This window comes from Ovis canadensis, chromosome 19, assembly GCF_042477335.2.
Source record: "Ovis canadensis isolate MfBH-ARS-UI-01 breed Bighorn chromosome 19, ARS-UI_OviCan_v2, whole genome shotgun sequence".
Lineage (NCBI taxonomy): Eukaryota > Metazoa > Chordata > Mammalia > Artiodactyla > Bovidae > Ovis > Ovis canadensis.
The window spans coordinates 30787062-30811352 of NC_091263.1; the positions used below are offsets into that span (position 1 = coordinate 30787062).

General features: G+C 35.8%; 1 protein-coding gene across 1 annotated transcript in view; it reads left to right on the plus strand.

The window, feature by feature from the left end:
- TOPAZ1 (testis and ovary specific TOPAZ 1) overlaps window positions 1-24291 on the plus strand; it is a 62938-nt gene that overhangs the window by 20634 nt on the left and 18013 nt on the right. The window contains 11 exon segments of the mRNA XM_069560795.1: window positions 2058-2122; window positions 4003-4145; window positions 5688-5773; window positions 6503-6628; window positions 9159-9222; window positions 15517-15668; window positions 15872-15964; window positions 18344-18459; window positions 21757-21823; window positions 22956-23130; window positions 23846-23946. Coding sequence (XP_069416896.1) covers window positions 2058-2122; window positions 4003-4145; window positions 5688-5773; window positions 6503-6628; window positions 9159-9222; window positions 15517-15668; window positions 15872-15964; window positions 18344-18459; window positions 21757-21823; window positions 22956-23130; window positions 23846-23946 — 1188 coding nt within the window.

The window sequence follows — 24291 nt, forward strand, 5'->3', positions numbered from 1 at the left end:
AACAAGTTCCACTATTGATGGGCACTTGGTTTGTTCCCATTTTTTTGCTATTTTAACATTGTTGCATTATGCATCCTTGAGCATAAGGCATTTTGCATATGTGCAAGCATTTTTGGATTGATTCTTAGAAGTAGAATTTTCAGATTGCCCTACATAAAGATTGCTTTGATTTATGCTTCCATCAACATTGTATGGGAATGACAGTTTTCTCCCCCATACACTCACCAACTCAGTATTAAAATTTTTTTTATTTTTGTCCATCTGTGTATTTTTACAAATGACTTTTCATTTGCTTTCCTCTTATGAGTCTAGTTAAGCATCTTTTAGTATGTGTAAAAGTCATTTACATTTTCTTCTGTGAACTTCTTTTTTATGTCCTTTGCCCATTTTTCTTTTCAGATTTTGATCTTTTTTTATTTGTAAGAACTTTTCATATATTAAACATATTGGTTCTCTGTCATATGTTGCCCTCATTTTTCCTATTTTTCATTTGTATTCAACTTAGTGTAGGAACTTTTTACCTTGAAGGAGCTTTTTATTTTTATTTAGTCCAATGTATCAGTTTTATTTTATGATATTTGAGTTGTAAGTTGTATTTAGAGAAAGACTTCGCTGTTTTGGAGTTAAAATTTTTCACCTGTATCTTTTTCTAGTATTTTTTGGTGTTATTTATTATATTTAAATTTATCAATATAAATCTAAATTTTATTTTGGAAGAAAGAATGTAGAAACAATGTAACCTTTCTGTTCTTATTTTGACAGTTGATTTTGTCATCTTAGCATATGAAAATACTTTAAATGTTGTTATCCAGACCTATTGATCCATAATTCATGGTTTCTGCCTTTGGTGTTATCTTAGGCTTTCTCTACCTTCCAAATTACATAACTACTCATCTTTTATTTTCAATACTTTCAGTATTTTTTATATTAAAATATTTATTGAATGTATTTTGGAATATGGTGAATTGGTGCCAAGCTTATTTTCCATCCAACTAACTACCCATTAGTTGTTCTGTTACTATTTATTGAATCATTTCCTCACAAATTTCAAGTGCCATCTTAAATATTTTCAGTTTTTATGTATAGAATGACTCCTTCTCTTTTATTTCATTAATTGCTCAGATCTGTACCAATTCCATACTCTCAATTACTTGAAAAATAAAGACAGTAAGGAAGGCTTGCTTTAAAAGATACCAAAATATTTTATAAATCTAAAATATTTTTGGCTGTTCTTATATTCTTTTTTTCTAAGAAAGAAATATATATGATTTTCTTTTCTTTTAAACTCATGTTGTGATTTTTTAAATGTATAAATAAGTTTGGAGGGAATTAGCATTTTTTACATTTAACATTCTCATCCAGGAACGTGTTATATCCTAATATTTCATGTTTCTCAGTTGATTTTTATAGTGTTCTTCCTAAAGGTTATAATAGTGTATATAATGTGTACTGTTATTATAAAATATTCTTGTATAAGTTTAGAAAGACTAGAAAGATATAAAGTAAGATATTAAGTGGTTAACTCTGGCTACCCAAATGATGAATGATTTGAGGGGTTTATTTTGGTGTCTGTTTTTCAAAAGCCTAGTATTTAAGCATGTATAACTTTCTCGTAACTAGAGAATCACAGTTCCCAAGATAGTAATTGTAAAGAGCTTTAAGTATACCAACATTTTAAATAGATATAAATATTCCTAATGAAAAATACATTTATGTTCATAAATACCACCTATAAATAAAAATCACTCAAAGCTGTTCTTTCTAAATAAAAGGAAACATGGCTGTAATTGTTCAAAATAATTAGAAATGGTAGTTTGCATAATTAAAGGTGATATCAAAAACTAGGGAAAATGTGTTGATTTATGTTTTTCTGAACACTGGAAATTTTGAAGTCAGTGTTCAGTGTTTTAAAGAATGTAGAGTAGAATTACTTCCTGGCTTGGCCATAAGCTAGTTGTTTAATTAATATCTAATCCATTCTGATCTGGTAAGCCTCGTAGCCTAATATGGAATGTAGAGATATTCACTTACATTTTTTAACCATAATCTCTCCACAGTGTAGATTTTCAGACAAGGTAGCTATTCGAGAAGAAAAAGAAACTATTTCTGAAGTTTTCAGAAGGTTTGTAACATAATTTTTAATTACATAATGTTAAAATAGTCATCTGTGTAATTTGTGTCTTGAGCATGTTTTTCATTCTCTCTTGTATGTAGTTGGGCTGCTATGTCATAAACAGTATGCGGGTATTATTTAACGTGTCAGGTATATACAGAGTCAAGGATATTATAAGTTACTTTAAAGCTGTCACTAACTGTTTCAGCCATAAATTATTTTTTGAGAAAGGAATGAGGAATGGTGATACAATAAAAGAAAGAAAAAGATGTGGATGTGATTGTTATGAAGGTAAGAATAGCTGAAATCAGATGAGCATTGCAGCTTGCGGGTATCTTCCATGTCTGCAGTGATTAGTACTGAGAGCTACAGTACACTCACTGGGACATACTACAGATACCAAATTTAGGATTGGCGGGTACCTGGGAGATCATTTGATTCACCTCTCACTCCCACTTTGCTATGAGGCAAGGTGCAGTCAGGTCAGGTGACAAATCTGTTCAAGTTCTTTTATGTTAAGACAGTGTTTTTCCAGTTGTGAGCCTTAGAGTAGCAGCATGTTGTGGGAACTTGCCAGAAATGCAAATTACTTGTTCCCATCCCTGACCTACTGAATCAGAAACTCCAGAAATAGGGCCCATCAATCTGTGTTTCAACAAGATCACCAGCTAACCCTGATACATGCTCAAGTCTGAGAACCTTTATGTTAAAGAAAAGCCTAGTTAAGAATTAGGTTGGCACAGTATGATTCATTACCGCTTGAAGATCTTAAAAAGAAAATGTGACAAGGTTAACTTTTTTTCCTATAAAAAACGTTATGTTTACAAGCTAAATAGTTGCAGCCTGCAGAGTTTTGTCATCACCTTGGCTCTGCCGTAAGGACCAGGAGTGTGATATTGGGCGAGTCACCACCTTACCCTGGATTTCATCATCTAATCAAAATAAAAGAAGTTTACTAGAAAATCTTTTCCATCTATAAAATTCCATAATTCATATTTCTTTTTTTTATGTTACCTGGTTCATTTTGTTTAATTTGGAGGAGAGTTATGATGATGGCAGATATCAGGGCTATCCCTAGTTGGGGAGAGAAGCAGAAATTTTTATTTTGTGTGAAATGATTAAACTCCATCAGTGCGTCTAAGTTTCAACTATTATAAGCATTATCCCCTCTTCTTACTATTTTGACTCACCTATGGCTTATTAGAATTGTATTTAAAGTAAAATGTTTTAGTATCTGAATAAGGACATGAATCTTTCTCTGAGAAAGTAGATGCATTTATATCTATTAGCTCTGAGGTACTTTGCACCCTTCCGCCTGCTTTAGTTACTTATTTTTCTAGGTAAGTGACCTCAAGATTAGAGTGGTTTTTTAAATTGGTTATATAGGATCTCACTAATTAGAATATAATCAAAGCTGTTTAAATCAGAAGCCTCAAACTACACATTTCTTATACCTTCTTCTCAAAGGTAGATCTCAAGTACATGTATAAGTTTATCATATATACTTGTCCTGAAGAATAACTTGTAATTCATTTGTTTCATTGCACTGTCCCTAGAATCATTGAATGGTCTTTTCTGGATCTGGGCATTGATATAGTTCCTCCTCTAACCTTTTGGCTGGCGTGATCAAAAATATTTTGCTCTAGTTTCAACCCCACCACCCTACTTCTCCCCATACCCTAGCCATTTAAAAAGTATTGGTTTTCTAGTTAAGGCAGGAACAACCTATTGAAAATACTGAAGAATCATAGTATATAATAGTAGTATATAGCATAGTATGTAGAACATATATTTCATTAGGATGTGTTTCTACTTATTTGTTTCTCATTACTTTATTGTTTTTAGAATAAATTTAAGTTCTGATTTTGGTTTTTCTGCTCACACAACAGCGATTCTAAAAATACAGAGATTATGGTTGGTGAATGTCACTTAGCAGCACTAGTCTCCAAACCTCTGTGCTTACCAGTGCCATTGCCGCCTTTGAATCTTAGTACTCATCAGGAAGACACATTACTGAATCCTTGGATGAATGGTACAATTTTCTTAATAAAATTCTATTGACTTTTGACAATATAGAAATGATACAGGAGATTTTTCCACCCAAAACAAAAAGGTTAAGGAAAATAATTGAGGGAACTCCCTAATGGTCCAGTGGTTAGGACTCTGTGCTTCCACTGTAGGGGGCACAGGTTTTATCCCTGATCAGGGAAGTAAGATCCTGCAAGCTGCAGGGTGGGGCCAAAAAAAGAAGAAAAAAAAAGAAAATGGAAACAAGCATAGGATATGTTAAGATTAGAAGGTTTGTGTACCTTTAGTTAGTACTTTTGATTAAACAACTTCTGGGATATCTGTACTTACACAATAGTGGCAGTACAGGTAGATTACAGTTTATACCTAAAATAGTCATTATTTAGTTTAGTGTTTTAGAAATTTAAAATGTACTTTATACTTTGTGTCATTTTTAATAATTCATAGTGATGTATGTGAACAAAATAAGCTAGATTGAAGAATTAATTTAGAAACAGTAAAATCCTCTTGTGTATGTAGCTCACACGTAACTCTTCCATACCTCCCATCTCTGCCCTCACACTGCCTGCTTTTGTGTCCTGTAGCAGTAAGCCCATGATTATCACATGTTTTTAAAAGCTTTACAGGTGTCACAGTAAAACGCACTGCAAAGCTATGCAGCAAAAACTTCAACTTGTCCCAAATTATATCTGGATGCAGCCAAAGTAAAAATTGAAATGACTTAAGATAAAAAACATTTCTATGTTATCTTTAGAAAAAATAATTTCTAAATGTCATAATTCTCATTTTAAAAGACTAACATTAAGGAATAATGATGCCTGGTATAGTAGTCAGCCTGGGCTGCCGTAACAAAATTCCGCAGACTGGGTGGCTTAAGCAACAGATACTCATTTCACACAGTTCTGGAGGCTAGAAGTCCAAGATCAAGTTTCTGGTAGGGTTCAGTTTCTGGCTCTCTTCCTGGCTTACAGACGGCAGCCTTTTCACTAAGTCCTCACATGGCCTTTCCTTGGTGCATGTACTTGGAAAGAGAGAAGGAAAGCTCACTCTTGATGTTTCTGTAAGGACACTGATTCTGTCAGATCACAGCCTCATTTTTACAACCCCATTTAATTTTAATTACTTCCACAAAGGCACATTGGGGGTTAAGGCTTCAACGTATGAATTGGAAGAGACACAATTTAGTCCATAGCACCTAGGTTTATCAGTAGTTTTCATCCCTACGAAAAGTTTATTATGTGTAATATTTGTTTAACTTAACGATCATTTGAATATAGTACTCAATGCTGCTATGTGAGGCTTTTAAGAAAGTATCTTTAGCTTATAATGAATTTAAAATGTTAAATTCAGATCTAGACATCCTTAAGGAACACCTAAGGTGTAAATTATTGTATATTTCACAGAACTATACCACTGGCAACAGCCTGTGAATTGAACAAAAGAAGTCCAAAGCGAAATATTAAAACAGATAGTAGTAGTCTGTTCCACTTTATGAAAGTCATGTTATAACATATTGGAATGTAATGTCATTCTTAATCATTTCTAGATTTCAGATTACCAGGGAAACATTCTCTCCTAAAGCTGCAGAATCCTGAAATTTGTGAAATATTTAAGAGGGAAAAAAATTTAGGGGTAAGTACGTTACTTAAAAAATAATGATGATCTTATAAGCATATATTTTGGGGCTTTCTGGTTTTATTTCCTTATTATCATTTAAGCAGTTCTGGACATTTTATTGATTTTAGTGAAAAGGGACAGAAAATGAGTAGCAATTTAGAGGATGTTCACAAACAATATAAGACGTTTAAGGCTGGGGGAGCGAGGGAGGGATGGAATATCCAAAACAGAAAATAATAGGATGAATAGTTTTCTATGGTGAAGGAGAAAGCTATTAATAAAAAGCAGTTGATAGGAAAAGCTTATTGTAAATAACTTTCACTCATTACCTTTTTTCTGTTAATTAGAGAAGCTAAGGAAATTTTCAGTTCTAACAAATGCATCTGAAATAAGCATATATAAAAGTAGAAGTAACTTTTTATAAAGCTAAAAAGGGCAGGCACATGACAAGGAGGGAAAGTAGAAACATTTAAAGCCATGTGCAGTGAAACAATAGTAACTGGTGGATTATAAGTTTTATACTAAATGAAATTGCAGAAATTCAGACAAATAACTTTAATTGATTGTATCATAATTTTTTTAATATAAATTGTTTGGAGTTATTTTTTAATCAAGTTAGCAAACAATTTATCTTGATACTTTTTTTGGACACATATTATTTCTGATTGTTTCAAATGCTTTCTCACTTGATTGCAGTAAGTGTTTTACAATTAATACAGAAAGGGAATTTGCCTAATTTTCTAGGTGTTCCAGAAGCCACTAGGGTTGATGATACCCCACAGATACTGCAAATTTCATTTTAATACAATACGTGGCTGTGAGCGATCACAGTGCAAGTTTGCTCATGTGCCTGAGCAAGGGGATGAAAAGGTAAAATGTGTTAAGTCTTTGAAGTAGAGATTGTTTTAATAACCATTTCAGTCATATGGTTTTAATTCAGATTTGCATCAAATCCTAATATAAGAGCTTTGCCTGATTTTGAGCTTTATATACATGAAATCATACACTCTGTATGCTCTTGTTTCTAGCTTCTTTTGCTCAACATGTTTGAGATTCAACTGTATTTTTTACTTAATTGTAGATGTTTCTTTCTCATTACTATATAATGTTGACTATTCCATTGTAGAGTATAGAAAAATTTATTTTGTTGATAAATACTACTTTTGATGGATGGCTTCTAAATTTGGTAAATACAGTAGTAATGCCATCAGTGTTGTGCATGTCTTTTGGTGAACATACATAGCCATTCTTATGGGTTATACTTGAAACTGGAATTATTGTGTCAAAGGGTTTGCATATGTTCAACTTTAGTTAGACACTGCCAGATAAATTTCCAAAGTGGTTTAACAAATTACATTTTTAATTTGGTCTGAGAGTTCTAGGTGCTTTACATTTTCATCAGCTCTTGGTGTTATCAGCCATTTTAAGCCATTCTAGTGGGTGGGCAGTGATGCTTTCCCTCATGATTGATGAAGTTGAGCATCTTTCTGAATGTTTGTTAGGTATTTGAATATCCCCTTCCTGTAAGTATCTAAATATTTCATCTGTATTCTAGAGGATGTCTTTTTCTTATCCATCTCAAAAATTCTTTATATTTTTAAATTTTTAAAAATTTTTTAATACTTTAAAAATTTTTTTAAATTTTAAACTTTAAATTTTAAAAAATTTCTAAATTCTAGATACAAACTCTTTGTTGAATATGTGTATTGCAAGTAATTTTTTCTACTTTGCAAGTTGCCTTTTCACACTTTTAGTTTTTAAATTTTTATTGGAATATAGTTGATTTGCAATATTGTGTTAGTTTCAGGTATACAGCAAAATAAATAATATATATTTATAACCACTCTTTTTTTAGATTCTATTCACATATAGGTCATTACAGAGTACTGAGTAGAGTTCCTTATGCTATACAGGAGGTCCTTGTTAGTTAGTGAATATATGTCAATCCCAATCTCCTCCCCTTCCTGTTTTGTAAATAAATTCACTTATACCATTTTTTCAGATTCCACATACTGGCAATATGATTTGTCATTCTGTGTCTGAATTACTTCACTTAGTATGATCGTTATCTCTAGTGAATACCTCCTGCTGCAGATGACATTATTCCATCCTTTTATGGCTGCGTAATATTCCATTATATATGTGTACCACATCTTCTTTATCCAGTCCTCTATCAGTGGACATTTAGGTTGTCTCCATGTCTTAGCTCTTGTAAATAAAGCTGCAGTGAATGTTGGGATTCATGTATCTTTTAGAGTGATGGTTTTCTCTAGATATATGCCCAGGAGTGGGTTGCTGGAGCATCTGGTAGTTCTGGGTTTAGTTTTTTAAGGAACCTCCATATTTTTCTCCATAATGATAGTACCAATTTACATTCCCACCAACAAGCCATTTTACCCTTTTAGAAGTGTCTTTTGGTAAATAAAATTATTAATCTTTATATAGTCCAGTCTTATCCTTTTTATTTTTTTTTTCCTTTTATGGTGTTGACTTTTTACATCAGTTAGTTCAGTCACTCAGTCATGTCTGACTCTTTGTGACCCTGAGAACCACAGCACACCAAACTTCCCCATCCATCACCAACTCCTGGAGCTTGCTCAAACTCAAGACTTTTTACACACTACTGAAAAAAAATTTTCTAAGATTGTGAAGGGGCTTCCCTGGTGGCTCAGTAGTGAAGAATCTGCCTGCAATGCAGGAGACACAGGTTCTGCCCCTGGGTTGGGAAGATCCCTGGAAAAGGAAGTGGTAACCCACTCCAGTATTCTTGCTTGGGAATCCAGTGGACACGAGCCTGGAAGGCTACAGTTCATGGGGTCACAAAAGAGTCAGACACAACTTAACAAATAAACAACAACATGATCATGAATATGGTCTTTTATGTTTTTCCTTTAAAAAATTTGTCTTATCTTTCACATTTAGAAATCTAAGCTATCTAGAATTAATTTTTGTTTAGGATGTGAGAAGAAGGTCTAGATACATATTTTTTCCCATGTGGATCTCCAGGTGACCCAACACCATCCTTTCCTCACTGTGTTACAGGATCACTGTGTCATAAATCTGCTAATTGTGTATGAGTGAGTCTCTTTATAGGATCTAGTTTCTAATCATTGGTCAATGTGTTTTTCTGTATACCAGTAAAAGAATCCCTTCCTTCTCCAATTGATTGCTAATCTTGATTTTGTTTCCTTGACTCTTTCTCTGAACAGCTTCTCTGAATAAGGGTTTTGTAATAAATACAGTATGCATTTCCCATCTTAGTTAACCTAACATCAGCTTCTTTATTCCATTGCCTTAAATTGACTTAAAAAAATAGAATAAGCAAAAAGATAGGACTGAAATTTGTATAGTTTTTGTGAAATATGAAAAGGTAATTTTACATTTTTCATGACTTCTACAGGTTTGTATGGATGTGTTTAAGAAATATATAAGTATCAGTGAGCTGTGTTTGCTACAACGTGCAGGTATGAGATAGTAGAATGATTACTATAAAATCATAAATGCAAGTGTTTCAAACAATGTGCTTTTGTCCTCATTGTTTAAAAGTAAATTTAATACTTTTGAGTATGAAAACTGAGTATCTTAGATTAGTTCTGTTGATCTTAGAAAGGATTAATACTAAGTGTGGCATTTTGGTTAATAAATTTTAATCCATGTAACATTGTAATTCACTTACATACTAATATTTTCATGATGTAGAAATTTTATTTACAGGTATAAGACAGAAAAAAGGATGTCGTTAATTAACTTGAAATCTTTCTGAAGGGATCTGTCAGAAACTGGATCTTCCCTACATCTTCATCCTTTTACACATGTCCCTTGTAGCTGAGGAGAAGGAAATGGCAACCCACTCTAGTATTCTTGCCTAGAGAATCCTGTGGACAGAGAGCCTGGTGGGCTGCTGTTCATAGGGTTGCACAGAGTCAGACATGACTGAAGTGACTTAGCATGCATGCATGCATTGGAGAAGGAAATGGCAACCCACTCCAGTATTCTTGCCTGGAGAATCCCAGGGATGGAGAATCCCAGGGACAGAGAAACCTGGTGGGCTGCTGTCTGTGGGGTCGCACAGAGTCAGACATGACTGAAGTGACTTAGCAGCTGCAGCAGCTTATAGCTGATGCATATCAATCATTCTGTGCAGTTCCCTAAACAGGGCAAAATGAAAGTTGCTCAGTCATGTCTGACTCTTTGTGACTCCATGGATTGTACAGTCCGTGGAATTTCTCCAGTCCAGAATACTGGAGTGGGTAGCCTTCCCTTCTCCAGCGGATTTTCCCAACCCAGGGATCGAACCCAGGTCTTCCACATTGCAGGTGGATTCTTTACCAGCTGAGCTACAAGGTAAGGCCAAGAATACTGGAGTAGGTAGCCTATGCCTTCTCCAGCAGATCTTCCCTACCCAGGAATCGAACCAGGGTCTCCTGCATTGCAGACAGATTCTTTACCAACTGAGCTATCAGGGAAGCTTTCCTGGTAGCTCAAATGGTAAACAGGCCAAGCTCTGCTATAATAGAAAAGGCACTGCTCTTCTGCCCAGGATGCCTTTCTTTTATCCCACTTCCCCATAGCAAAGACCTATTCATCTTTCAAAGCCTAGTCATAGAAAATAGGATTATCTCCTCCATTACACCCTTATCTGACTCCACAGCCTCATCCCATTCTCTGCTCCCATCTCCCCCTACTAATTGTGAGACCCAAAAGGAAGGGACCAAGCTTTAATATTTGTCAAGTTGACAAGTTCACAAGGGGGAAGTACTGAGAAAGTGGGACTCCCCATTACCCTATTTAACCATAGGTTCATTTTTATCTGTTTGATATTTGAATTTCCACATAAAATCCTGTTGCCAGAAGTTGTCTGATTAAAACCATTGTGTAAAACTACTGCTGCTTGGCATATACCAGAAGGAACTCTTCACTGTTGAGTTGTACCAAACATTTAAAGAACTAATATCAATTCTCAGACTTTTCCCAGAAATTGAAGAGGAGGGAACACATTGATATAAAATTCCTCAACAAAAACTTGCAACCTGAATTGGAAGGATCAGACCATAACCAAGTGAAATTTGTTCTTAGAGTACAGTGTAGTTCAACTAACAAAAATCAATCCAAGTAACCACATTAACAGAATGAGTGGAAAAAAACACATGATCATCTCAGTTGATGCAGAAAAAGCATTTGACAAAATTCAGTACCCTTTCATTGATTAAAAAAAAGAAACACTCAAGAGACAAGGAATAAAAGGAAACTACCTCAACATTTAAAAAGCCACATCTGAAAAATGTCACAGTAAACACCATCAGTCAGTTGAGTTGAATTCAGTTCAGTTCAATAGCTCGGTTGTGTCCGACTCTTTGCGACCCCATGAATCACAGCACGCCAGGCCTCCCTGTCCATCACCAACTCCCGGAGTTCACTCAAACTCATGTCCATCGAGTCGGTGATGCCATCCAGCCATCTCATCCTCTGTCATCCCCTTCTCCTCCTGCCCCCAATCCCTCCCAGCATCAGTCTTTTCCAATGAGTCAACTCTTCGCATGAGGTGGCCAAAGTATTGGAGTTTCGGCTTCAACATCAGTCCTTCCAATGAACACCCAGGACTGATCTTTAGAATGGACTGGTAGTGTCTCCTTGCAGTCCAAGGGATTCTCAAGAGTCTTCTCCAACACCACAGTTCAAAAGTATCAATTCTTCAGCGCTCAGCTTTCTTCACAGTCCAACTCTCACATCCATACACAACCACTGGAAAAACCATAGCCTTGACTAGACAGACCTTTGTTGACAAAGTAATGTCTCTGCTTTTGAATATGCTATCTAGGTTGGTCATAACTTTTCTTCCAAGGAGTAAGCATCTTTTAATTTCATGGCTGCAATCACCATCTGCAGTGATTTTGGAGCCCCAAAAAATAAAGTCTGACACTGTTTCTACTGTTTCCCCATCTATTTCCCATGAAGTGATGGGACCAGATGCCGTGATCTTCATTTTCTGAGTGTTGAGCTTTAAGCCAACTTTTTCACTCTCCTCTTTCACTTTCATCAAGAGGCTTTTTAGTTCCTCTTCACTTTCTGCCATAAGGGTGGTGTCATCTGCATATCTGAAGTCTTTGATATTTCTCCCGGCAATCTTGATTCCAGCTTATGCTTCTTCCAGCCCAGCGTTTCACATGATGTGCTCTGCATAGAAGTTAAATAAGCAGGGTGACAATATACAGCCTTGACGTACTCCTTTTCCTATTTGAAACCAGTCTGTTGTTCCATGTCCAGTTCTAACTGTTGCTTCCTGACCTGCATATAGGTTTCTCAAGAGGCAGGTCAGGTGGTCTGGTATTCCCATCTCTTTCAGAATTTTCCACAGCTTATTGTGATCCACACAGTCAAAGGCTTTGGCATAGTCAATAAAGCAGAAATAGATGTTTTTCTGGAACTCTCTTGCATTTTCCATGATCCAGCGGATGTTGGCAATTTGATCTCTGGTTCCTCTGCCTTTTCTGAAACCAGCTTGAACATCTGGAAGTTCACGGTTCATGTATTGCTGAAGCCTGGCTTGGAGAATTTTGAGCATTACTTTACCATACTCAGTGGCAAAAAACTGAAAGCTTTTCCCCTAAGATTAGGAACAAGGCAAGGATGCCTGCTTTCACCACTTCAGTTCAACACAGATGGAAGTTCTCGCCAGAGCAATGAGACAAGGCATCCATTTCAGAACGGAAGAAGTCAGTGACCTATGTGCAGATGATATGACCTTATATATAGAAAATACTTAAAATTCTGAGGGGAGAAAAGCTGTTAGGGTTAATAAGTGACCAAGTCAACATGCAAAAATGATTTGCATTTCTATATACTGAAATTGAGCACCCTGGAAAGGGAATTACAAAAACAATTCCATTTACAATAACTTGAAAGAATAAAATACTTAAAAACTAATTTAACCAAGAAAGTGAAAGACTTGTACAATGAAATCTACACAACATTGCTGAAAGAGAAATTAAAGACACACATCCCATGTTCACAGATTGGAAGACTCTGTAATATTAAAATGTCATTACTAAGATCATGGCATCCGATCCCATCACTTTATGGCATATAGATGGGGAAACTGTGGAAACACTGACAGACTGTATTTTCTTGGGTTCCAAAATCACTGCAGATGGTTGACTGCAGCCATGAAATTAAAAGACACTTGCTCCATGGAAGAAAAACTATGACAAAACCTAGACGCCGTATTGAAAAGCAGAAACATTGCTTTGCCAGCAAAGGTCTGTATAGTCAAAGCTACGGTTTTTCCAGTAGTCATGTTTGGATGTGAGAGTTGGACCATGAAGAAGGCTGAATGTCAAAGAATTGATGCTTTTGAACTGTGGTGTTGGAGAAGACTCTTGAAAGTCCCTTGGACTGCAAGGAGATCAAAGCAGTCAGTCCTAAAGGAAATCAACCCGGAATATACAGTGAAAGGACTGATGTTGAAGCTGAAAGTCCAGTACTTTGGCCACCTGATGCTAAGAGCCAGCTCATTGGAAAAGACCTTGATGCTGGGAAAAGTAGAAGGCAGGAACAGAAGGGGATGACACAGGATGAGATTGTTGGATGGCATCACCAATGCAGTGGATGTGAGTTTGAGCAAACTCCAGGAAGAAGTGAAGGACAGGGAAGCCTGGCGTGCTGCATCCATGGGTTCGCAAAGAGTCAGACACAACTGAGCAGCTGAACAACAACAACCCGTGTCAGATTGGGAGACTCAGTATTATTAGAATGTCATTACTTCCCAAGAGATCTGCAGATTCAATGCAATCTCTATCAAAATGCCAGTAACTCAGCAAAAATAGAAAAACCCATCCTAAAACTCATGTGGTATCTCAAGAAGTCTTGAAATAATCTTGAAAAAACTGGAGGACTCATACTTCCTAACTTGAAAACACTCCAGAGCTATAGTAACCAAAAGTGTGGTGCTAGCATAAAGGCAGACATACAAATCAATGGAATAGAATAGAGAGCCTGGACATAAACCCTCACATATATGATCAAATGGTTTTTGAAAAGGATGCTAGACCATTCACCAGCAATAGTTAGATAGCTTTTTCCCGCAAATAATGCTGGGAAAACTAAATATCCACAATTCAAAACAGTAGAATTGAACCCTTAACTAACACTGTATACAAAAGTTAGTTCAAAATGGATTGAAGACCTTAATGTAAGACCTACAACAATAAAACTCTGAGAAGAAAGCATGAGGACAAAAACATCACAACGTTGGATCTGGCAATGATTTCTTGGATATGACACCAAAGACAGAGGCAACAAAGAAAAAATAGATAAATTGAACGTCATGAAAATTCGAAAATTTTGTGCGTTAAGAGACAGTATCAGCAAGATGAAACTGCAACCCACAGAATTGGAGAAAATATTTGTAAATCATATATCTGATAAAAGAATAGTATCCAGAATATATGGAGAACCCTTAAACTCAACAACAACAAAACCTGATTCAAAAATAGGCAAAGTATTTGAAGAGACATTTCTCCAAAGAAGATACACAAATGGCCAATAAGCATTTAAAATGATGCTCAACATCACTAGACCTAAGGGAAATGTATATCAAAACTACATTGAGATACCACCTCACACCCATTAGAATGACTGCTATCAAAAAAAGAAAAAAGTATTAGGATGTGGAGAAATTAAAGCCCTCATGCACTACGGGAAGGAATGTAAAATTGTACAGTACTGCAGAAAAACAGTATGACAGTTGCCCAAAAAATTAAAAATAGAATTACCTTATATCCATCAATTCTTCTCCTGATATATACACGAAAGAATTGATAGCAGGGTCTTGAAAGATACTTGCACACCCATATTTATAGCAGCGTTATTCACAGTAGCTAAAATGTGAGGCAATGCAAGAGTCCATTAAGAAATGACTTTTCAGAGCTTCCCTGATGGCCCAGTGGTAAAGAATCCACTTGGCAATGCAGGAGACACAGGTTGGATCCGTGGTCTGGGAAGATCCCACACGCCGCAGAGTAGCTAAGCGCACGAGCCAAACTATTGAGTCTGTGCTCTAGAGCCCAGGCACTGCAGCTTCTGAGCCCATGTCTCACAACTGCTGAAGCCTCGGTACCTAGAACCCGTGCTCCACAATAAGAGACGCCACTGCAGTGAGAAGCCCACGCACCACAACTAGACAGTAACCTCCACTTGCCGTAACTAGAGAAAAGCCTATGCAGCAACAAAGACCCAGCCCCAGCACAGCCAAGATACATAATTTATCAAAAATAAGTTTTAAATGCTTTTTCAGTGGAAATTAATCAGTGGCATAATTTTTAGGAGAATGTTCATATCATAAACTAGAATAAAGATATCCCCAGGGTCAGCATGTTGATGGGGCTAAAACAGAAAGAAGGGGTATATGTCAAAATAGTCTGCTTCCACTCTTAAACAGGCCACTGTCTGAAGTCCTCCTGAGAGTGTGGCTCCCTCAGAGTTCATATTGAAACCATGATATATGAGGCAATTTGGTCCTATTTTTTGTGGATAGCACCTCAGTTAGATCCCAATGTAGTACCTAACATCCTGGTTGACATGTTGTTGCCATTTAACTTTTGCTTTAATGTATTTTCATCAAATATTCCTGATACTGGAAGTGTATCTTTTAAGAAATTGAGTTAATGCTACTTGATCCTTATAGAAAAATTGTCTGACTTAGGAAAGATGAATATCTTAAAAGTAGCAAATGACTTTACTATGTATTTCATCATTTTCAGCAAACATGTTTATGGAGTACTACAGAAAGTTTCTTCCAGGTATACACTTTGATTTACAAGTATTAAATGACCTTCTAAATTCTTTACTCAAACACTGTTTATTGAAAGAAGTATTTCAGATCATGAACCTCTGCATAATGATTAAGATGCTGGTAAGTAACCTGAAAATAATTTTTTCTAATATTTTAAGTTAATTTCTCTGATACATTTCTTATATGTATAATTTAACAGTTGTATTTGTTTGTTAAATATTTCCTAGAGAACACTTGTGTTTTTCAGCATAAACAAATTTGAGAAACTTAAAGTATACTAAAATAAGACATGAAAATGAGTGTAATTTTTTTGTTTTATCCAGCCCGCTCTGAAAATATTACTAAAAATATTTGAGTATGTGGCAACTATGAAATTAAGGAATGCTGTACCTGCTTTAATTGATATGTTTTGCAAGGTATGATTTTTTGTTTTATACATTTTATTCTCTAATAGTGAATAACCAAGAAAATAGTGATTTCTGCTTACTCTTAAATTGCCTTTTATTCACATTTTTTATACCAAAGAATTATATTTTCAGAAATGTTCTTTTTCTCCTGAAGTAGGATTTATAAACAGACTCCAGTGACTAACAGGCCTTGCCCTTAATTGAAGAGTTCTAAGCATGCCAGGTGACTTCTTACAAATTCATGAACCATCTTCATCTCTACTTCTTAAGAATGATTGAAGAAAATTTTCTTTTTCAAAAAGATTTGAGGTCATATATAACAAAAATAAATACATAAATCAGTGTATAAATAGGACAGTGTTAGCAAACAAGGCAGAGAAGGCGACGGCACCCCACTCTAGTACTCTTGCCTGGAGAGTCCCATGGACGGAGGAGCCTGGTGGGCTGCAGTCCATGGGGTCGCGAAGAGTTGGACACAACTGAGCGACTTTACTTTCACTTTTCACTTTCATGCATTGGAGAAGGAAATGGCAACCCACTCCAGTGTTCTTGCCTGGGGAATCCCAGGGACGGGGGAGCCTGGTGGGCTGCCGTCTGTGGGGTCACACAGAGTCGGATATGACTGAAGCGACTTAGCTGCAGCAGCAGCAGCAGCAGCAAACAAGGTAGACGGATAAGAATGTGGTGGTGGTGGTTGTTCAGTCACTAAGTCGTGTCCAGCTCTTTGTGACTCCATGGACTATAGCCTACCAGGCTCCTCTGTCCATGGAATTCTCCAGGTAAGAATACTGGAGAGGGTGGCCATTTCCTGCTTCAGGGGGTCCTGAAGACACAGGAATCAAACCCACATCTCCTGTGTTGCAAGAGGATTTTTTACCACTGAGCCACCAGGGAAGCCAAATAATATGGTGGCAAGGAGTTAACTTTATATTTGGCATATATCAGAAAGAAAAAGATTTTTACATTTTTTAAAGTATATTAAAATTTTTATAGTTGTTGAATATTTCTTAGTATTTGGTACTACTCAGCGTTTCATTTCAGAGTAGGCCTATAGCAGGAAAACACCCCACTTCCCGCCCATTCTCTTTAGGAAGCAGCTTTGGAACCATTTTAGCAGATGAACAAATATTTCAGTGAATACCTCTAGTTTCACATTACAAAACTTGACAAAATTACTTGCCTGGAAATTTTCTGAATCAGGAATTACTCAAACTTCAGTTGCATAAGAATTGAGTAACAGGGATGAAGTGTATGGCATGGTATAGTTAGTAATAATGTGATATCTTTGTATGGTGACAGATGGTAACTAAACTTATCATGGTTATCATTTTTTAATGTATAGAAATGTCAAATCACCATGTTGTGCACCAGTAACTAACATGGTGTTATAGGTTAATTATACTTCAAAAAACAGACTTGCAGAAAAGGAAATAAGATTTCTGGCTACCAGAAGTAGATGGTAAGGAAATTGGATGAAGGTGGTAAAAGGTACAAACTTCCAGTTATAAAAGAAATAAGAACTGTGTGTGTGTCACTCAGTCGTGTCTGACCCTTTGTGACCCCATGGACTCTAGCCCACTTGGTTCCTCTGTCCATGGAATTCTCAAGGCACAAATTTTGGAGAGGGTTGCCATTCCCTTCTCCAGGGGAACTTCCCAACCCAAGGGATCAAAGTGGGCTCTCCTGCATGGCAAGGAGATTCTTTACTGACTGAGCCACCAGTAATTAACACTGCTATATGTTATATATGAAAGCTGGTAAGAGAATAAATCCTAAGAGTTTTCAACACAAGGAAAAAATTTTCTCTTTCTTTTTTATTTTGTGTATATATGAGATGATAGATGTTCACTAAAATTATTGTAATCTTTTCATGATATATGTAAGTCAGATCATTATGCTGTATACCTTAAACTTACACAGTTGCTGTATGTCAGTTATTGATATAGCTCAGTAAAATTGAAGATAGATAAATTTTTTTTAAAAAAAGAAATTACTGATCACCTAGAGTCATTGTAGAAAACCTTAACTTGATATATCTCAGGAATTTTATCATCGGGTATACAGTATAACCACAGTGCTATACTTACTAAAAGACAGAATTAGTACCAAGCAAGAAGTTCAATTGATATAGTAGTTGACATAACTTGAAGAAAAGGACTAATGTTCAAGTTTAAACTCAGAAGTATTATTTTCATTTTTGCTTTAAATTCTTGATGTAAGGTGTCTTATGGTGGTTCTCAAATATTTTAAGAAAAATATGCTTCAGATTTTTTAATGAATTTTAATTCTGTCTCCATGTTTCACTTCTTCCATCAGCCTGTTAGTTTTTCCCAAACATATTGGTTTCACATTTTTAAAAGAATGACTACTCTTTGCCCTCTTCCACAGCTCGTTGAAGCTGGGATGGTACTTGACCTAGAACACTTTAACTATATTGTTAAGCTTTTATACCAAGTACAGGCTTCCAAGCAAGAAATAACTGCAGTTCTGGAAATGAAATCCAGGTAAGAAAATCATTATAATTAGGACTAAAATATATGTATTTTGGTGGGGACTTAAAAAAGATGAAGACAAAGTACTTATCATTCTTCATATGCCCACCAAAAGCCCTTCTCCCTCTTGGCTATGGCCTGGTCACATTGTCATCATCTGTCTCTAGCTAACCCTCCTGGCCAGCCTCACCAAATCTTTTTCATCACCTGATTTCGTCTTGCTACCTGGCAGATCAAATGTAAAGACTCTCTTGCTCTGTTTCACAACTTACTTAATTCTACTTAATGCACTCTCTTACATGTATTCAAATTACTTTAATCCTTCTTTCTCTTTCACTCACTTCTTGTCATGTTAACTAGATAAAATATTTTAAGGTCTCTCCTTCATTCTTTCTCTGACTTGTTTGCTTTCTCTGTTTAGCTTATGAGCCTCAGAAGCCCTTAAAAAAAAAACAACCTGTAATAATTACAAGAGTAGTACCATAACATACCTGTATTGAGAAAAAGGAAAGCCATGACTTTGTACTGTCACGTACATAGAGAAAAGTATGCAAATTTTAGGTGTTTAAATGAACCATAACTTTTTAACAAAGGCAGGTTTGATAAAGTGCAAATGATGCCAACTAGAAAACTCCTTGAGAAAGCCCAGAAGGTTCCTTCAGAGGCACTTCCACATTTATTTAATTTCTCATGATCCTGTAATACAGAAGTTTCCACACTAGTATCCAGAGGCCAAAAGAAATACATTAACAGTAGCATTTATTAAGAGGTTAGATCCAAACAAATTAATAGTAGTTTGACAGTGTCTGACAGATGTTGTGAAAATATTAAAATTACCTGAGGAGCCCCTGTGAATTTGCTCTAGTGCCGTTTTATTAGTATTTTTCCCCAATACCCATTCAGTGTGATTATTCATTTATAGAGCATTTAGATTTATCTGTTACTGTTTGTATTATATTTTCAGTTATCCCACATCATAGTCTGTTTGATTTGGGAAAGTATGTGAAATACTACTGTTGGTTGTAACCATCAGTATAAACAGATGCAATGAGAAATGTTGCTCCCCCTTACTCCTACTCTACCATTTCTGTTTCCTCCTCCTTTTCACCCCTTTTCCACCTACATACTAGAGGTAACCAATCTTTCAGTTTTGGGAGTTATCTTCTATAATGAGCAGATATTTATATATTTTCTTATACCAACTTCTTTGTTACACACAGTGTAGCATATAATGAATTTCAAATTTGCTCTTTTCAAATTTGCTTTTTTCACTCAAACAGTATATCCTGGAGATCAGTTTGGAGAGAAATTTGTCGTTTTTTAATAAAGGCAAAGTACTCCATTGTTTGAATGTACTTCAGGTTATTCAGTCAATGTGTGGGTATTTAAGTTGTCCCCAATATTTTGCATTTTAAAACAATGCTACTAATCTTGGATTGGAATTAATATTGTTGAAAGTAATATTATTGGAATTAATATTGTTAAAATAGCCATACTACCCAAAGCAATCTAGATTTAATGCATTCCCAATCAAATTAACTATGACACTTTTCACAGAACTAGAACAAATAATCCTAAAATTTATATAGAATCACAAAAGAATCTTCAGCAAAGGAGTCAAGAAAATTCAATGGAGAAAAGACAGTCTCTTCAGCATGTGGTATTGGGAAAGTTGGACAGCTTCATGTTAATCAGTGAAGTTAGAACATTACCTCACAAAATGTACAAAAATAAACTCAAAATGATTCAAAGACCTAAGTATAAGACATGACACTGTAAAAATCCTGGAAGAGAACATAGGCAAAACATTTTCTGACGTAAAATGTAGCAATATTTTCTTAGACCAGTCTCTCAAGGCAAAAGAAATAAAAGCAAAAATAAACAAATGAGACCTAATCAAACTTAAAAACTTTTGTACAACAAAGGAAACCATGAACAAAATGAAAGACAACTTACAGACTGGGGGAAAATATTTGTAGAATGAGGCATCCAACAAGGGCTTATTTTCCAAAATATATAAACAGGTCATACAACTCAATGTCAAAAAAACACCAAAAAAAAAACCCCACACTGTCAATAGATGACAGAAGACCTAATTAGCCATTTCTCCAAAGAAGACATATAGATGGCCCACATGAAAAGATGTCCAGCATTGCTGATTATCAGAGAAATGCAAATCTGCAGTGAAGTACCACCTCACACCAGTCGCAGTGGCCATCATCAGAAAGTCTATAAACAATAAATGCTAGAGAGGGTATGAAGGGCAGGGTGCCCCCCTACGCTGTTGGAGAGAACGGAAATTGTTGCAGCCACTGTGGAGTACAGTATAGAGATTCCTTAAGAAGCCAAAAACAGAGTTGCCATATGATCCAGCAGTCCCATCCCTGGGCATTAGTCCAGAAAAGATGAAACCTCTAATTTGAAAAGATATGTGCACAGTGTTCATAGCAACACCGTTTATAATAGCCAAGACAGCGGAAACAACCTAAGTGACCAGCAGCAGAATGGATAAAAATTAGCAACTTGTCCTTCCTTTTTAATGCTCTGGAATAATTTATGAAACATTGGGACTAATCACCAAAATTGACCCCCTAGTCAGCTCTTCTACAGAATTATTAGTTTATTGGCACCCTGCTCTTTGCACCTTTTCTTCTCCTCTTCCCAGTTGCCAAAGCATACTACTTCCATTTTTTTTTTCCTGTCCCTGAAGCTATCCATGCATTTCACATGTGTTCAAATCATACAAACTTCTAAATTCCTTCTGTGTGGTTTATGTTCTCATCTACCCACTTTTTTCACTTAGCACTTTCGAATTTTGTGTGGACTTTGTAATGGTAATTTTTAGTCACTGTTAGGTCCTTCTGCTAGTTTCCTTCTGTGGTTCTCCCCTACAGATACTTTTTTTTGCTTGCTTTCGTTTGTTGTGGTTAGTGTTTGCTTGCCTCATGTACTTCTGGAGCAATGAGGGTGGAGTAAGAGCAGCAGAGAGCAAGTGCTAGGATTTGTTTTGCATTCCTTTTTTCCTCTTTGTATTCACAATTATTTTGAAGCTTTGACATTCTCTGTCTTCAAGTTGGGATGAAAGTATGGTTTCATATGAAATTGTTTTTCCTTCTCATTGCCTGTGGTTCAGGAGGAAATAGTTTAAGTAAGGTAACTGTGCAATTACCATTTTATTCAGCACTAAAGAATTTTTATAGCATATTACTCTCTCTTTCTCCAGTCTTTTAGGTATAAGTTAACAAGTGAATTAGGAGCAATATTGACTTTGGGGGAGTGAACGTAGTTAACCCTTTTCTGTTGTTAAAGGTTACGCATGAGGCAATTTAAAAAGAACTGGAAATGTGACTTGGAGGCAGCCTTGAATGAAATAGAGGTACGATGCTTATCTTTTATTTATTTTTTGGGGGGTGGGGGGCGGTTGGCGGCAAGAATACTGGAGTGAGTTGCCATGATGCTTATCTTTTAAACACATAGCTGGGAACTCTGAAAACCAGTAACAACAAAGAAACTATGAATAGTAACCCAATTTTAGAAAAAGGTTTACAAATGCAGCTGTTTCACAGAGAAAAGAAGGAAAAGAAGTTTAATTTTTTACAAGTTAATGCTTTCAACTGCAAACATAATTTCTAGAGTTTGAACTATTCTAAAAATCATTCTAGACATAGTTGTTCAGTTTAAAATTAATGTATGGTAAGCTATAGTAATCTATAGCTTGGCTTTTAATTCTTATAACTAGGTGGACTCCTTCAGTGCATGAGTGAGTTGGCCTTCTTGTCATGATCCATGGGAGAGCATATTAAATGGACAGTATGTGACCTGACGGGGTAAAGCCATGGTCACTGTGTGCTCTCCAAGCATCTAAAGTGAACAAGAAATAGAGGGCTTTCAGGATGACTTGACTTTTTGAGATCATTTTTATACGCATTCTAATAATTGTTGATCTAGTCTAAATTAATATTTATGTCCTTCAAACAGTATATTTTGTTGGTATAGAAAACTTTTACTTTAGAATAGAAAATAATAGAACGATAGTAAGTTTACTGAAATTTACTTTGTAGGTCCTTTTGTAGAAGAAATGTAATGCCCAAAATTGTGTGTGGGCCCCAAATCACAAATGGCCAAATAATCGTAAAATGCAACCTGTAACAGTAATAAAATAATGTATTACTGTGGAGACAGCTCAAATCGTGCTGCTAGTCATCTCTTCTCTGAAAAGCTATCTCCACTGTGTATTCCAGGTTTGGGGATGATGTCATTTAGGACATTAGGAACTAAATAATTAAAACAAGTGTACGTTGACATCTAGAACTTATATAGGCTTTGCCATGGTCAGAAAAGCAAATTGTACAGTAACATGTTACTGCTGTTATAACACTTGCCAGGAAGCTTATATAACATTTGCAGAGATCACGTCTTATTAATTTCTGTAATGCCTACATGAGCCTACCCCGTAATATGTTTGCGTAAATAACAGGTTACATTTTTTCTTTTGTTTTTAATAATAGCATTGTAAAGAAAAAGGTGACTGGACCAAATTGGGAAATGTATACCTTAACATAAAAATGAGCTGTGAAAAATTTGCAGATTTCCAGAGGTTTTGTGCTTATATTGCTGAAATACTAACAAAAGACTGTAAAGAAGAGCGACCAGGTGTTCCATTTTGTGAATTTGCTGAAACAGGTAAATGTTGCTGTTTTGGTCAGAGTACTGCATGTTAGGGTGATACAGTGTTCTTTCTTACTGATTGATAGATTAACTGGGACAGTGTTCAAAACATATAAAGCTCCTAATAGTCTCCATATTGAAGATAAATTAATATTGCAGGTTTTAGATACTATTTCTTCTTTATAAATTTTTCCATTTATTATTAATTTAGATTATAATGATAAAAAAGTGATAAAAGGTCAGTATATCAAATGTTTCATGCTCTTATTTTTCTTTTCATTCAGATTGGTAAAACTATTGCTAGCAAATTATAGCGGAGAATCTGAATTTTGGGATCATTGTTACTATCTTCACTGTTGCAAGTCAATAAAATTCATGTGTTTTTGAAGCCTTTCTGTGTGTGTGTGAGTGAGCCCTTCACTGCTGTATTCTCTATCAGGGTTGGCAAACTCTGTAAAGGAGCAGATAGTAAATATTTTAGGTGTTGCACAGACAGCATATGATCTGTGTCACATAGTTTTCTTTTCAAATAACCCTTTAAAAATAAAAACTGTTCTTAGAAGCTCACAGGCTATGCAGAAATGGGCCGTGGGCCAGATTCGGCCCATGGGCTGTAGTTTGCCGACACCTGGTCTTTGTGGTAGTATCACTAATTCCATATTAAATTTGCCTTTTCCACCATTCAAAGTGACTGTTTCATTTTCTTCTGTGTATCTACTTTGTGTTTCAGTTAGCAAAGATCTGCAGAATAGTGAAGTAGATAAAACTTTGCTGGGAAGAATCGGAATCAGTGCTATGTATTTTTATCACAAGCTGTTGCAGTGGTCCAAGGTACTTCACTAAATTTTTGTTTGGGCTTGGTCTGTAGAGTGTTCGTTTTACATATTTGTATAGAATATATGTTAACCTTGAAAGTTAAAATTTTGCTGATTATCACTACAGGGGGCAAATTGAGCCTCAGACAGTAAATGAATTACTAGGTGGTATTTTGGGTTTTCCTGATAGCTCAGTTGGTAAAGCAGAGAAGGCGATGGCACCCCACTCCAGTACTCTTTCATGGAAAATCCTGGTAGGCTGCAGTCCATGGAGTCGCGAAGAGTTGGACACGACTGACTGACTTCACTTTAACTTTTCACTTTCATGCATTGGAGAAGGAAATGGCAACCTGCTCCAGTG